At 34.8% G+C, this 15,913-nt stretch overlaps 1 protein-coding gene, 1 long non-coding RNA gene and 1 pseudogene across 3 annotated transcripts; all 3 read right to left on the bottom strand.

Moving 5' to 3' along the window:
- Positions 1 to 3,709: 3,709 nt before the first annotated feature.
- On the bottom strand, positions 3,710 to 7,894 carry LOC141839319 (uncharacterized). The gene is made up of 6 exons (XM_074727044.1): positions 7,770 to 7,894; positions 7,127 to 7,382; positions 5,753 to 5,946; positions 5,629 to 5,676; positions 4,192 to 4,264; positions 3,710 to 3,885 (listed from the first exon to the last, which is right to left on the bottom strand). The coding sequence occupies exons 2-6, from the start codon at positions 7,377 to 7,379 to the stop codon at positions 3,710 to 3,712; spliced, it is 744 nt and encodes a 247-aa protein (XP_074583145.1). The 5' UTR covers positions 7,380 to 7,382; positions 7,770 to 7,894.
- Positions 7,895 to 8,731: 837 nt separating this feature from the next.
- LOC141841454 (uncharacterized) lies at positions 8,732 to 10,848 on the bottom strand. 2 transcript variants are annotated; one of them, XR_012602805.1, is made up of 3 exons: positions 10,331 to 10,846; positions 9,088 to 9,185; positions 8,732 to 9,015 (listed from the first exon to the last, which is right to left on the bottom strand). It is a non-coding gene; the product is annotated as an uncharacterized LOC141841454 (long non-coding RNA). The 2 variants fall into 2 exon arrangements; XR_012602804.1 differs by having other exon boundaries at positions 9,088 to 10,848.
- A 302-nt stretch (positions 10,849 to 11,150) lies between these two features.
- LOC141841046 (uncharacterized) lies at positions 11,151 to 15,106 on the bottom strand (annotated as a pseudogene).
- Between the last annotated feature and the right edge of the window lie 807 nt (positions 15,107 to 15,913).

Here is a 15,913-nt window from a genome sequence, read left to right as displayed (position 1 = left end):
TCATAGTTTCACATCGCCTAATTAGAGCATTTATTAGTTGTCTAAGTACATATTCGTATTATCTTAAACGTGTTTCTCGAAGTTTTCCCTCAATAGATGCAACTTTGACTTTCTCTCTAATACTCTCATTTCTTATTTTGTCCATCCTCGTATATTTACACATCCATCTTAATATCCTCTTCTCTGCAACTCTCATTTTCTGCTCATGTGCTCGAGTTATAATCCTACATTCAGTGCAATATAATATAGCAGATATAATCGTCATTTTGTAGAACTTCCCTTTAAGTTTTAGAGGTACTTTACAATCACATAAACCACCCAACACTCTTCTCCATTTCAACCATCCCACTTATATTTTATATAAGACATTTTTCATTCTCTCAATCTCTCAATCGTCTTGCAAAAATGATCCTAAATACTTAAAGTTCTCAATTTCAGATAACTCGTCATCTCTTATCTTAGCAACTATCTTATTACGTTTAATATTGTTAAATTTAATTTTCATATATTTTGTCTTACTCTACTAAGCTTAAAACATTTCACTTTTAGTGTTTCCTACCAAGATTCTAGTTTACCATTTACTCTTTCGCATATCTTATTTATCAAAACAATATCATCTGCAAACAACATGCACCACAGTACTGTGTTTTGAAAGTGAGTTCGTCCATAATTAATGTAAAAAGATAAAGACTTAGAGTTAATCTTGATGTAACCCTATTTTTATTGGAAATGCTTCAGTTAATTTACTTAAAACTTTCACTCTGGTCGTTACATCCTTATACATATTTTTAATTACTTCAATATATATTACATTAACACTTCTCTTTTATAAAATTCTCCATATAATTTCTTTAAAGACTCTATCATAATCTTTTTCTAAATCAATGAATATCATGTGTAGATCTTATTTTTGCTCCCGATACTTTTTAATTAATTGTCTGAGAAGATGTACAACTTCTATTGTTGATCTTCCAAGTATGAATCCAAATTGATTTTCGGTCACCGTGGTTTCCTTCCTTAATCTTTTTTTATTACTCTTTTCTAAAATTTCATGGTATGACTCATTAATTGTATACTCCTATAGTTTGCACAATTTTGTGCGTCTCTCTTATTATTATATAAGGGTAATAAAGTACTTACGCTCCATTGATCAAATATTTTTTTCATTTTCAATATCATGTTAAATAATTTTGTAAGTCATTCAATACTTTGTTTTCCTAAAAACTTTTATATATTTATCAAAATATCTTATAATCCATCAGTTTTTCTATTTTGCATCTCATTTAAAGCCTGTTCTACTTCTAAAGTTGAAATTCTACGATAAAAATTTAAATTTTTATATTCATTTGACCTACTTAGATTATCTAAGTTAAGTTGGTCGCTTAAACTTTCATTAAAAAATTGATGCAAATATCTTTTCCATTGCTCTTTTATTTCTCTATCATTTATTAATACCTTATTGCATTCATCTTTAATACATCATATTTGAATAAGATTTTTTGTCTAACTCTCTCACACTTTAGTTATTCTATAAATGTCTTTTTTCCCTTTTTGTATCCAATTTTCGATATAATCATTCAAAAATTCATTTTTAGCCTTTTTCTTGGCTCTTGTATATTTTTAAAAAAATTTCTCATTCTTACAAATATATAATTCCTTGTAGACTATTCATTTTTCTTTCACTTTCTTTTGTACTTTCTCATTCCATCACCAGGATTCCTTAGTGGTGCATGCCCCTTGGATTCTTTAGGTACACTCTTAGTTACTATTTTCAACTTTGGTACCATCTTATCTCATGTCGTATTAGTCATCATATATTTCACCTAATACTTGTACTCCTACCTTCTCCTACCTTGTCCTTTAACTTCCATCACTTAATTTTAAGAGTCGTGTATAGTTTCCTTCTATTGATACTATGCTTAATGTATATATTAAAAATTATTGGCCTACGTTGGATAGTTAAGCTTTCTCTGTGAATAATCTTGTAATCTATATAAATCTTTCTATTCCTCTTCCTAACTATAAGAAAGTCAATTTGTGATTTATCATTCCCATTTTTAACGTGATCAAGTGTTCTTTCTCTTTTCTTAAAAAACGTATTAGCTAATATAAGATCATATGCTATCGTAAAATCTAATATAATTTTTCCTTTTTCATTTCTTGTTTCAAACCCATAACTCCCATGCACCCGCTCATATTCTTCATTTCACTCTGACATGTCAATTTAGATCACCTCATATTAAAATCATTTCATTTAGCAGAATGTTTTGTAATATTTCATCTAAGTCATCCCAAAACTATAATTTAGTATTTGCATCTAATCCTACTTGAGGTACATATATGCTAATTACGTTCATAGTTTATTTTTTCACTATTATCTTGAGAGTTATAATTTATCTCCTTTTCTAACCACTTCTACAATTTCATTCTTTAACGAACTATCGACAATAATACTCACTCCATTTCTTATTTTACTTTTTTTATGTACCATACCTTAAAACCCGAGTATTCTATCATGTTTGCCTTCTCACCTACTCATTTTGTCTATTGTACACACAAAATACTAACTCTTCTCCTCATCATCGTATCTGTTACCTCCATTGCTTTATCAGTGAGAATTCCTATGTTCCATTTTCTAAATCTTAGACTATTAGTTTTACTATAATATTTAATTTTATCCAACCTATGGTGAGAGAATTTTTGTCTATTTACACTACATCCAAGTTCTCATGGAGATGTAGCAGTCCTTGCAGATATATTATAGTCGAATCCTGTAATACAAACTCTTGCATATTTATCACCACACCAGAGTTCTGGAGATGTAGTGGTCCTTGCCACAATGTTACAATCAGACCCTACCACGCGTTCCTTTTGGGAAACAACCTAGCATTAGCACAATAGTTTAATAGATCTATTCATTGAATATTTGCATTAGTTTGACGTTAGCTAACAACCTAACGCAACCCTCCTCCTTTATTCGGGCTTGGGACTGGCCATGATGGAGTTAATTCGTCATGGAATCAATATAAAAGCACAAATTAAGAGGAAAACAAAATTAAAGATGCAATATTTTGCATGAAAAATATTCATTTATGCACCACAAAACATTATACATAACACCAGCAAAATACGTAGTTAGAAAAAAAAAGTGAGCCAATACTGAAAAAAGATACATTAGTATGGTACACACGAACGTTTAGATTTTATATTGCTTATTGTGATTAAATTGGCAACTCGATGCACAAAGCTCCTGTCAGTGCGGAATTTCGGAGAAGGATTGAATCACATTGGATCTATTATACATAGTCCTACATATTGCAAGACACTGTTTCCGTGACTCGAACTCGTGACCTTAAGATTATATGGCAGCAACTTTACCGTTGCACTAAAACTCCCCTTTATATCGCTTATTGTAATTATGACATGACAATCAAAAGTTACTGTACGTATGTAAAACAGAAGGATTAAGATCAAGGATACAGAAATGATCTTAAAAAAAATAAGATCTGGAAGAAGCAGTGCCTTCGAGGTATTCCTAAGATTCCTCTCATCTTCCAATAAGTTAAAAAGACTCCTCCTTCCAACTAGGTATTATTCTATGCAGTAAGCATTTCAATGTCCAAGATTCTAGTTGTCTCATGTGAGAAATTAGTAAAATTAGTCAAATTGCACAGAATATCTCTGATAGCCAAGGCCCTGTCAGATACACTTACACGTCACCATCTTCTGATATTGCTGCTGTGTGGTACTCCCCACATGCGACTTGACTGATTTTCACAAGCTCAGGTGGTTCATCTAGGAACTTGGCATAGGCCATCAATACCCGAGCTCCCTGTAATCCTTCAGAAGTAACACCCCTGCCGAGCTGGCCATAGTCATTGTAGCCTGGTTTATCAGAAGAGTAACATGTATTGAGTTAATACCTGGTCAGAGATTCCAAAATACATGCAATTGGTTTTCTCTGACGCAACTCAAGTTTTATACTCTTCCTCACGCTCGCTCTCTCCCTCTCTTATTTACTTGTTCTTTATCTGTTTTTAGACATAGATAATCCATTTGTGCTTCGTATAAGATATTTGTTACAAATTTCACAATCATTAGCCACAACACAATCTTTAACGAGGCAGAGAAACAACTTGACCATTCAAATATAACAAAGTTTAAAAAGCTTTACAAATGTTGAATAATTACCCCATGATTGAAGTAAGCCATTCTCAGAGAGAGCGACCACATGAACTGCTCCACAGGAAACTTGGCGTATGACCTATGGAAGAAAATACATTCAAACATACATAAAGAGTAAAACCTATTCATATAAAAAACCTAAAAAGGAAACCAGACAGAAAATCCATTTGTATTCCAAACACGCATAAACTACAAGCTCCCATAGCATCCTTAATATCTAATTTTGACTTAAATGTTGCATGCAAGCAAGTACAGGTGACAGATGAAAGAAGTTAACTACATACAAACTAGAAATGTTGAAATTCATGATCTTCAAACCATCATAGCAAAGAGAATAATATCTTAAATCAATTTGCAGAACCAAAATTCTGAAGAAGATGATCCGTTGGAACCGCAAAAAGAATCTAACTTCAAATGGCATTACTAAAAGAGCAACCCGGTGCACGAAGCTACCGCCATACGGGGTCCGGAGAAAGGACCAATTGTACGCAGCCTTACCTTGCCTTTGGCAAGAGGCTGTTTCCAGGATTTGAACCCGTGACCTCTAGGTCACATGGCAACAATCTTACTGTTGCACCAAGGCTCCCCTTCTAAGAAAGGGGTACCCCTCTCCAACTGAATTGAAGCAATCCACAACTCCCTAAATACAATAACTAAAGAGCGTACTCAACTCCACCATCAATCCTTGAATAAGAAATTACTCCACCATCAATCCTTGAATAAGAAATTTAGCACGTTCGGGAATCCCAAATGCAGCAATCCTTACTCTTTGAACTGTGACTCCTCCTTCCTATTACTACCGATGAGGGCAAATCAATTGAAGCTTTCGAGTGTCCTCAATTCAATGGTCCCCCCTCCTAAGACCCTCTCTCTATCTTCTATCCTAAGACCCTCTCTCTATTTGCTATAAGTTACTGGCATTGGGCTTCTCTGGTCACCCCTGCTAATGCCTCAAACCCCCAATTCACTACCCTGCTAAGACCCTTTCTCTATCTTCTCTAAGTGACTTCCATTCTGCTTCTCTGGTCAGTACTCCTAAGACGAAATCTCTCTATTCAAGGGTCACCCCTGTATACTGCTTTCTATGGTGACCCCTTTCTAACCTTGTGGAGCTTCATATTAAGCATATATATATACAACTCCCTACACTGAGTACAAAAGCTAGGGCTCCAATGTTATACTCTCTGCTTCATCGCTATTTATTTGAGGGAGTTAACACCATCAGTATTACAAGCATTACATTTATAGTTGTTCATATTTCCATGTCAAACTGATGTGTCTGCTTCCATGAAGCTCCACAAGGTTAGAAAGATGGATATAAATAAAATGAACTTGCATATCCAGAGAGAGGAACATTAACCTTTTCCTAAGATGATAAGTAACACAGTATATTAATAAATTTTTGCATCATCATCCATATGAAAATCAAAGGCATTTAAGTACCGTGTTTGGAGGAAAGGCTCCCCAAAATAAACGAGGAAGGTTTGATCCCTGAGGAAAGCACCAAAAATATGCTAAAGATGAAAATGGGCATCACAAAAGAGCAGATAATCTATAGACATATTACCTGATTTTGTCCCCAGATCCAAAGCCTGCTTGTGGATATTGTACCATCATTCTCTCGAGGTTCTGCAATAGCAGCTGTGCAATGTGCTCCGCAGGACACAGATTTCACATATTCTGTCTTCAATGACTTAACCTTCTTGGGATGCTTGCTTCTCTCCTCAGTTCCATCTCCCAACTGGCCAAAATCATTAGCACCTTTTTGAAGCAAAAAAACAGGATAGTAATTTTATCTGAAGAAAAACTCTTATTTGAAGTTAAATTATCAAAACATGCAAACACCTTGAAGTTGGTCCTCATTTCTTCCATGAATATCTCAAGGGAAAAAAAACATCAAATCCAAGGAAAACAAGGTGATACTCATGTCACAAATTTGCAAGTTCAATGTTCAGAAATAGTCAATATAGTTATATATCCATATAAGTAAGCACACATATGATAATTTCTAAGGAAGATCATTGATCACCTAGCAAAAACACAAACTCATAATAGGATATTAATCATAATACAAGGACCAACACCAACATCATTATGGACCAAATAAACCAAATTTACAACCGGATCATTCTTGTGTTAACATATCTGGTTTATATTTCTTTAATTGCTCTTCTATTGTGAGTAATACTTAATACATGACATTTCATTTCCATCAGGATGATTTGCCAACTCCTTGTAGTTTCTTTTTAGGTGTTTAACTTAAGGTGATTAAACTCAATTCCTTTCTAACTTGGGTGAGATTTGATTCCTTTAGAAACAAGAGGGGTAGTCATTAAACAAGTAAGATGCAAGTCAAAAGTTAGCATGCAAAGATAACATTATACCATTCCAGGAGCTGAAACAAGCAAGAAGAAATGGCAATAACTAAACATGACTTGGGATGTGTGATTTTACTGGAGCAAAGAGCATCGTCCTTTGCCCTTTTGCATTCTCTCTTCTCCCTCTTAGTCCTTCCACCTTTTTTTTCCTTATCTCCTTCATTCATAATAACTTTGATACACACCCATTTTGACAATACAAGACAAATTGTATCATTCAGGCCACATAGTTTGCCATGATAGTCATTCTTATGAATGTCATGATTAAGCTATTATTTTCACCAAAATATCATAACATGTACTATTAGATACTGAATTTGTATACACTTATTTCTCTGATACTTGATTGATTAAGGAAAATTAAATAAAACATTCAGGATAAGATGTGCAACTATAACACATGTCTACTGTTTGGTAGATTCACCATCATCACTAAGTTAAAATTTGGTGCATTTCGCATTTTAAGTTATTTGCATCCAAAACCAAAGTGTTGCAAAAACATAATTCAATTACAAAAACAATAAGATGTCATAAACGAAAGTCTGGGGATAAAAGACACCAACCCCATGTGAATAGAGATCCATCCGAGGTCACTGCTGCAGTGTGTTCTCTGCCACAAGCAATATCCAACCAGATGAGGTTCTCTCCTCCAGCACAATCAAAGAGCTTGGAAGGAAGACTCTTTGGAATCCTCAGGTGGCTTTCTTTACCCTCCCTAGCAGTCTGCCCACTGTGGTTGTAACCCCAGAGATATATTGCACTCTTCGTCGGGAGATTCACAACCCGAACATCACAAAGTATTTCATCAATCTCCATTGCCTGCGCGAGATTAAAGATCTAAGCGTACAGGAAATGATAGCAAAATGCCCAAATCGAAACCAAATTTGAATACCAGCAGAAAAGCCAGAAACGGAAGGAAAAAAAAAATCCAAGTTTATTTTCAATGAGACGTAAACTATTGTCAAAACGACGAAACTAATTTTTACCATTGATTTCCAACACCAGAAGAAGAAAACAAGACTTCAATTTTCATTTGGCTAACCTATCTCATCAAAACTTCGAGCAAAAGAGCATCTTCACAAACAATTAAATCTTCACAAACGACATGAAGGAAATTCCCAGATCCAGACGACAGACAACGATACAATCGATCAAATCGAAATGAAAGAACCAACAGGGATGAACGCAATGGGATTCTTCTATTACCTGGGCAGCAAGCCGAATCAGTCCCTCTGCGATCGGATCGGATCGGAGACGAGGGGAGGCGATCGGGAGAAGCACCTGAGAGGCACAGGCACAGAGACTCCTACGACCTTCCCCGGGGAAGAAGATTCTAGATCACGCAATAAATACCATCGGAGCACCCGGCAGTCGGATATATATATAGGACGCGATTGGTGGGCCAACTACGAGGTCGTGGAGATACATTGGGAGGTAGAAGGATGGGTAGACTTGTGACAGCGAAAATATTTCCAAAGAAGGGGAGAGGAACGTCTCCACAAACGTCGCGTGTAAAAGCACAAATGCACACCCACCTCACGTGATCTGTGCCGGGTGATATCTATACATATATCATGGCGCGATGCAGCAAAATGGGTTATTTAGCAAAGGAGTAATGCTACTTGTCATAAAAGATTGAAGAGATTGAGGCCGTGACTTTTTTTTTTATTTTTATCTTTTCATTTATCATGCATTTCCCAGGCTGGATCCTGCTGTGCTGACCGTAATAGTATTCAATAGTATCCTTTTTTTCTACAAAAGGATTAAGTCCACGAGACTGACTGAAATTTATCATTTCAACTTCTAAGACATATCTAAATTAGTTACGACAGAACAGACTTATAAAAGAGGGCAAGAGTTCAAATAGTATCCTTACATTGTATGCATATGCATATTAATGTGGTTTTAATAGTGTGTACTTTTTTTGTTTGCTCCTGGACAGGGATCAATAATTGATTCTGTAATTTTAATTCAACTGTAGTAAAACTTATAGAGCGAGCTAATAAATCATTGTTGATGGTAACATGTGACAGTATCTGAATCCAAGGTCTAACCTAATTTAATTATTGAAAACGATAAAAAAAAAATATGTTTCTCCTTTTTGCCTAGCTGCACATCATCTTTTAATATTTTTGAAATGCAAAAAACAAAAAAGTAGATCAACAAGAGACAGAACAAACTGTTGATTTCAGTTCTGATCTAATACCCATACTTCACAAACTATTATCACGTTGTGTGCCACAGGAAACAAGTAGAATCAAAATGAAAGAAGCTATGAATTTGGAAACTAATCCTTTAGTATGTATTCTACTTCTGAAAAGTACGAGATTGGCACGGACATTTCTGTACTTGTGCTTTTGGAGGGAAAGGAAAAAAAAAAAAAACATGAGAATGCCATTACTGATAATTGCTTCAGTTAATATTCCGATTGAAAAACTGAATATCTGTCATCCTGAACAAAAAAATATAGCTTTCAAGTTAGAAGTCAACAAAGTCGGTGAACATATATTATCTGACGATATACCTTTATATGAGTGTATTGGGTTGATGAAATCACCTGTCATGCTGTTCAAAATAAGATCAGAAAGCATGTAAAAATAAAATGAAATGCTTTAGGATTCCCTACATCACAAGTTAAAAGCCATGAGTGAGATTAAATAGAAATTTATGAAAAGTTGTCAGGATAGAGGAAATGCAAAAAGCAAATGTGCTATGATGCAAAAGTGGTAAATTCTAATCTATTTTGTGATAGAGAAAATTTTGCAAAACATGGGTATGGCAGAGTGAAGATTTTCGCTAGCTATTATAAGTTTGAACACCAAACCAAAGGGATGCGACTCCAAAGTAAATGGTTGATCATTGGATCAGAATAAGGATTGATTTAAGACATTGTAATATGGAAGATGATAACTGTCTTGAGGAGCTTTGTTAGCAATGCAAATTCAGAAAAAGAACACAACAATTGATGAATGAGGAATAATATCACAAATCACTTGCAACTTGCTTATTTAAAAAGCTTAATGATTAGTTTTGAACTTTGAAGTGGAAGCAGTAGTGGTTATGGTTGTCAATTCATTAGAATAAACATCAAAGGAACAAAAAGAAAGACTAATTAATGCAATGATGCGTCTTAAGTTAGATGGAGGTTATTATAAAAAATTAAAATGGCCCCGGCCAATAAATATGATACCAGCACAAATAATTGATGATCATCTTGTCATAGCTTTTATAAGAGCTTAATGTGTTTGGCAACCCAACAGGTGATGTAAGTTTGGTGTCTCTAAGTTAGAACTTCAGAAATTATTGGCACATTAATCTTTGTTTACCTATGAATCATGTAATCATTTGCTGAAGGTACACAAATAAGAATGCAACTGGATATGCTTCCTTTACAGAATTGTGGAACGAGTAGCATATCTTTAAAAGGTTCACCTCCCAACTAGGACTCATGCTAGAGAATTTTCAGGCCATCAAGATTCTAGTGTTTGCATGAAATGTTAGGCTAGAAGCTAAGATCTGCATAGTATTCTAGAATAGGAACTGCTTATGTTAGTGTAGTACAAATAATTGTAATAATTGCGGAAACCAAAATATACCAAGTGATGCTCATAAATATGAAATTGCAGTGATCTGATATGGAACCCAATTTCATGACATCATGATCTCAAATACTCTTAATGATGGAAAATTATTTCAAGATCTAGGCAGATTGTATACAATAGACAATTTCAATATAGCAGAGTGCATCAGAGAAAAAACAGTTATACCATGCAGTTGGAGATTGAAAACTAAAGTTGTCATTCAATAGTGGGATCAAAAAGTATTCTCGCTGCTTTCCTCATTCATCTTCCTCTTCTTGCGGACTCCATCACTTGCTTCACTACGTTCTTCAAAAACTTTAGCATCAGCTTTTGCATCAAGACGTATATTCTTTGAGCTTGACTCCATTAGCTCAGGGATCATTTTCCAACAGAATATCCTTATCAGATATGTACTGTCTGTATATATCAAATGATCTTTTAAACCTGTTCGACAGTCTCTCAGTTTCTTTCATAGCTTCCTCAATCTTTAACCGATATTGTTCTTTTATTTCCTTCAGCTTTGTTTCATAAACACTCTTTAAGTTTGGATATTTCTTCAGTTTTTTTCTCAATTTCTTCCTCTCTTCTTTATATTCCACAGCTATAGATTTTACTATCTCATAGCAGCATTTATAATTTTTCACAATCTCTGACACGTATGACTTGTAAGCTTTTTTTCCGGTCATTTTTCCTACAAAAGAATATGTTAATATAAAACAAATTAATAATTATGTCTGAATTATAGATGACTACTAATATAGAATATCAAATACCTGGTATTTGATATTCTATATTAGTAGTCATCTATAATTCAGACATAATTAGTATTTGATATTCTATATTAGTAGTCATCTATAATTCAGACATAATTATTAATTTGTTTTATATTAACATATTCTTTTGTAGGAAAAATGACCGGAAAAAAAGCTTACAAGTCATACGTGTCAGAGATTGTGAAAAATTATAAATGCTGCGATGAGATAGTAAAATCTATAGCTGTGGAATATAAAGAAGAGAGGAAGAAATTGAGAAAAAAACTGAAGAAATATCCAAACTTAAAGAGTGTTTATGAAACAAAGCTGAAGGAAATAAAAGAACAATATCGGTTAAAGATTGAGGAAGCTATGAAAGAAACTGAGAGACTGTCGAACAGGTTTAAAAGATCATTTGATATATACAGACAGTACATATCTGATAAGGATATTCTGTTGGAAAATGATCCCTCTATGGAGCTAATGGAGTCAAGCTCAAAGAAAATGATCCCTCTCAATTCTTGCTATGATCACTTGCAGGTGCCACTGGTGTTGCCACTGATAAGCCCTAAATTGAGATGTCACTATTGGGCTTATCAAATTAATAAAGTATAATCGAAAACCCTTAGCTCACAAAACAAATGTAGTATAAGAGTCATGAGTCGTATTTTTTTAAGGGCTAGTAAAGGGTTTGCTTGAATGTAGACTTATTTATCTTTTTTTTAGGTTTTCGAAATAAAAATGGAGTGTTTTTGGTCCTTAGACAAATATGAGAATCAAATTGCAAAATGAATAAATCCAACCACAATTTAAAACTAAACCAAATGTTTTTGTTCTTTTTGGGTTCTAAACAACTACAACTAAACACAGGAAAATTATAATGCACTAATGGAATCGAAGTATCCTAAATTCTAAATTAAAAATTTAAATTCACAAACTTAACTAAACTATCCTAAGGAATTCAAACCCTAAAATCATGAGCTGCAATTAAAATCAAAAATTGTTGAAATTCATGAACAGTAAATCAAAAACTGTGATTAAAATTCTAAAAGAAATGTCAACCAAACTTGCACGAATTCAAAATGTTGTAGCTAATGATCAAACCGAAACTACACTATCCATCATTCAAATGCAATAATCGAATTCAAAAACAGATTGAAACAAGAAACAAAAATTCTGAATGTGCAGGAGTGATTTCAGAAACAAAACAGAGAAAACTAAATGGAAAGAACACAACCAAACCTAATGATCAAACAAATAACAACATCCAACACTCTAATGCAGTAAATAAGATTCGAAATAGAGATTGAAACAAGTAGAAATTTCAGATCATGTCCTCTTCGAAAATCCCTTTAGAATCTCAAGTTAACGGCTGGGCTTTAATCTGCTCGCGTCCAAGCTCAGAAATCAGAGGAAACCCTCCTCTCAAAGCAGAGCACCAACGCCAACGAATTTGAAGTTGTAGTTGGAATCTTCGCTCCTATTCTTGCGCTGATGATATAAGACAATTAGAGGAAACCCTCCTAAACCTACCACTCCTTCTCTTGACAATTAAGACAATTATCAACAATAAAAGCATAATTATATTGCTTTCCATCATCCTCATGTGCATAATGAGTACCGAAATCATTTTCATCTCTTGCCTTACTGACAATCGAGCCATATCAATAGGACACTAGTAGAAACACCGAAAACCAACGACAACCAAAGAGTGATAAGTTGGGTCACCAAAAAGCCAAAACGGAAAAGAAAAAGGAGTTTTAAATCGTTATTGGTCGTCTACAAAGATTGTTGATCATCTACAAAGATTGTTAAGCAAATGATTCTATCATAATTTAATAGTAAATTATTGACCATCTACAAAGATTGTTAACCAAATAGTTCTATCATAAAATCTTTAAGAAAAACTGTAGTAAATTTATAATCAGTTCTACCATTTAGGAAGATTACTAATTATATACAATTTGATAAAATAACTTCTAATTTGTTTCTAAAATGTTAAAACAAACCCTAGAATATTAAACTCAAACAATTAAAAGAAGGAAAGACAATAAAAGATGAACCAAGCAATACCTTGGGGAATATGGCCTTAACAAAGACGGAAATAAAAAAAGAAACTCCCTGCAATAAAAATATTAAACAACATATAAGAACCCAACGTTTATAAAGAAAGTGCTTTGTTGCACAACAAAACATTTTACAACTTAAAATATAGAAGAAGACTACAAAGAGAGTATTAGTTCTACTTTGTCTTTGGTATTACTTCCTCTAAATCGAATACAAACAATGAAGAATGTGAATTCCATACTTATGTAACAGAATAGGTAAGCCAAAGGAAGAGATTAAGAAGGACATAGAGCTTCCGAGATATTTCGACACACAAGAAGCTATTGGCTACAGTATTGCAGACAAGAATATGGCCAGAAGATGCGAGGAGTTGCTCCTGGTGAAACAAGAAGCTATTGCATACTTATATTTCTCCTTAAAAAGAACTTATTTTTCTGGTGAAACAAGAAAAAAAAAATCAGACAAACAAATTTCTCACCTTGTCAGAGCTCCTCCTGCTCGTCGGCTGGGGTTTTGGAGATGCGAGAGGGGCGAGGCGGCGGGTTTATTCGAAACATAGATATCATATGTACTTAATATTTTATCATACATTTCTAACATAAGTAAGTATATAAATAATATTAATGCACCATCTTTAACCTATAGTTGAAGGTTAATTCAACATTCTACGCCATTGAGGAAGCTGAAAATATATCCCTACATTGCACCAAAGGCACTCAAATTGTTTATTGATTTGTCAAACAAAGATGTGTAGAGAGCCATTGGCGCACATTTTCTCAACAGTTAGAATTTTCCAGGTACACGAGAATCTAATCGCAAAGAGAAACAGATTAATACTATTGCACAGGCAAATTGATGCACCGAACCCAACAAAGATACAACAGCGAAGATCACAGAAATAAAGGGTGGAATGGGAGTTTGGTTACCTGAGTGATTGAGGCCAATCAAGACCCAAAATTTGCGAAGGACATCCTACAGAGTGCCTCATCGGCAACGATCAGTGAATCGTCAATCCCGATCGCAGTCTCGTAAACCCTTCTCGCCTCATCCACCAAACCCTTTTCCTCGTAGCACTCGCCTAGGAGGCAGAAAGCTTTGCCATTTTCGGGGTTCAGCCGAACCGCCTCGAGGAGGTCGGCGATGGCCTAATCGAGACGGCGTCGGTGATTGAGGGCAAGGTGGAGTTCTGCGCGCTTGAAGTGGGCGTCGCCGCGCTCACGGGGTTCGAGGGACTTGAAAGCAGGAGGCGCAAGGGCAGTGTCGAGAGACCGGAGGGCAGGATGGCGGCGGCCGAGGAGGTCTAGGGCAAGGACCTTGAGGATGTGAGGAGTGGCGTCGCGGGGGTCGAGGGCGATGGCACGGTCGGCCTCGTCGCAGGCGGAGCGCGCGAGGGCAGCTGTGGATCGGCTTCCGTGGCTTTTGTTATTGGAGGCGCGGGCGCGGCCGAGTAGCTGGGTGCCGTTGACGAAATGGCGGCGGGACTGGAGGGAAAAGGAGGGGCGGCGGAAGCGGGAGATGGCATGGTTAGGGAAGGATCGGAGACCGAAGAAGCCAGCCAGGGTAAGGATCGGGAATTTAGGGTTTGTAAATGGATAAATATGATCTATCCGTTAACCCAATAAGTCTATTAATCCATTAAATATTAATCTATTAACTCATTTAATAATACTGCTATTAATGGATTCAAAATTTAAATCCAAAAGCTCGTGAGCGGTTCGCGAATACTCAAACACAATATTATAGATTCGAATTCGGCTCGAATAATTATTCGAACATATTCGAGTTCGGCTCGAATTCGACAATTTCGAATACGAATCAAATATTATTCGAACGGGCTCGAAAAACTCGTGAGCCGGCTCAATTCGTTTGCACCCCTATAGGCGGCTTAACCAAAGTGTAATGATAAAAGTGAATATTATAGACGGATTAACTAAAGTATTTTTCATAAAAATAAAATTACATTAAAAATTAATAAGGATGTCAATTCAGATAGGATGAGTGGATTCAGGTCGAATCGAAGCAAAAATATTATAAAAAATTTCCAATCCGAATTTGATTCAAACTTGAAATCAATTCGAAACCTATAAACTTGAAACCCGAATTACAAGCTCATTTCAGTACGCAGAGCAACAGTAATGTACATGATAAATTTCTCATAATTAAAATAGGTAAATAAATATCATTTAAAACTAAAAACGTTAATCAGAAATACCATTCCAACCAAAAATTACTTACCCTAATGTTCGGCTTCACGGAGACAATGATAATAAAAAATTTACAGCTAAATGACTTGATAAGGGCATCTCCAATAGAGGATATTTGGAGGGGATATTTGAAGAAATATCCCCATGCATCAAATATCCCCTATTGGAGGGGGATATTTGACGGAGTATTTGAAATCACCGGGTTAACAATTATACCCGGTGATTTCAAATACTTTATTATAAAAATATATATATATAAATATATTAATTAAATGTAAATAAAAAATTAAAAGTAAATAAAACAAAGGGAACAGAGTTAAAAAAATAAAAACAAAAGCATGGTGGTCGACCATGTGGTGGTCGACCCATGGTTGACCACCAGGTTTTTTTTTTAATTTTTTCAGAAAAAAATAAGAATAGATTTATTTAAATATAAATAAAATTAGAATTTATAATTAAAAAATTAAAAGTGAGATAATATGGTAATAGGTGAGACCCATAAATATTTGATTTGTGGGATATTTGATTGTGAAAATTGAGATATTTGAGGAAGGAGATATTTGATTGATGATGTAGACGTGGAGACCACAAATATTTGAATGAAATATGCTCGTGCATTGTGGATGCCCTAAGGATAAAAAATATTTTTTAGATGTTTAAATTTAAAAAAATGGATGTAAGTTAATAGAGTTTTAAACACTTTACCAAAAGAAGAAAGGGGCAAATGAGATTAACATCTAAGATAA

Source organism: Curcuma longa, chromosome 11 (assembly GCF_044706935.1).
Source record: "Curcuma longa cultivar G26 ecotype Majalengka, Jawa Barat chromosome 11, ITB_CL_G26_1.1, whole genome shotgun sequence".
NCBI lineage: Eukaryota > Viridiplantae > Streptophyta > Magnoliopsida > Zingiberales > Zingiberaceae > Curcuma > Curcuma longa.
Note: the sequence above shows the minus strand (reverse complement) of the source record. Positions and strands in the feature narration are given on the sequence as shown.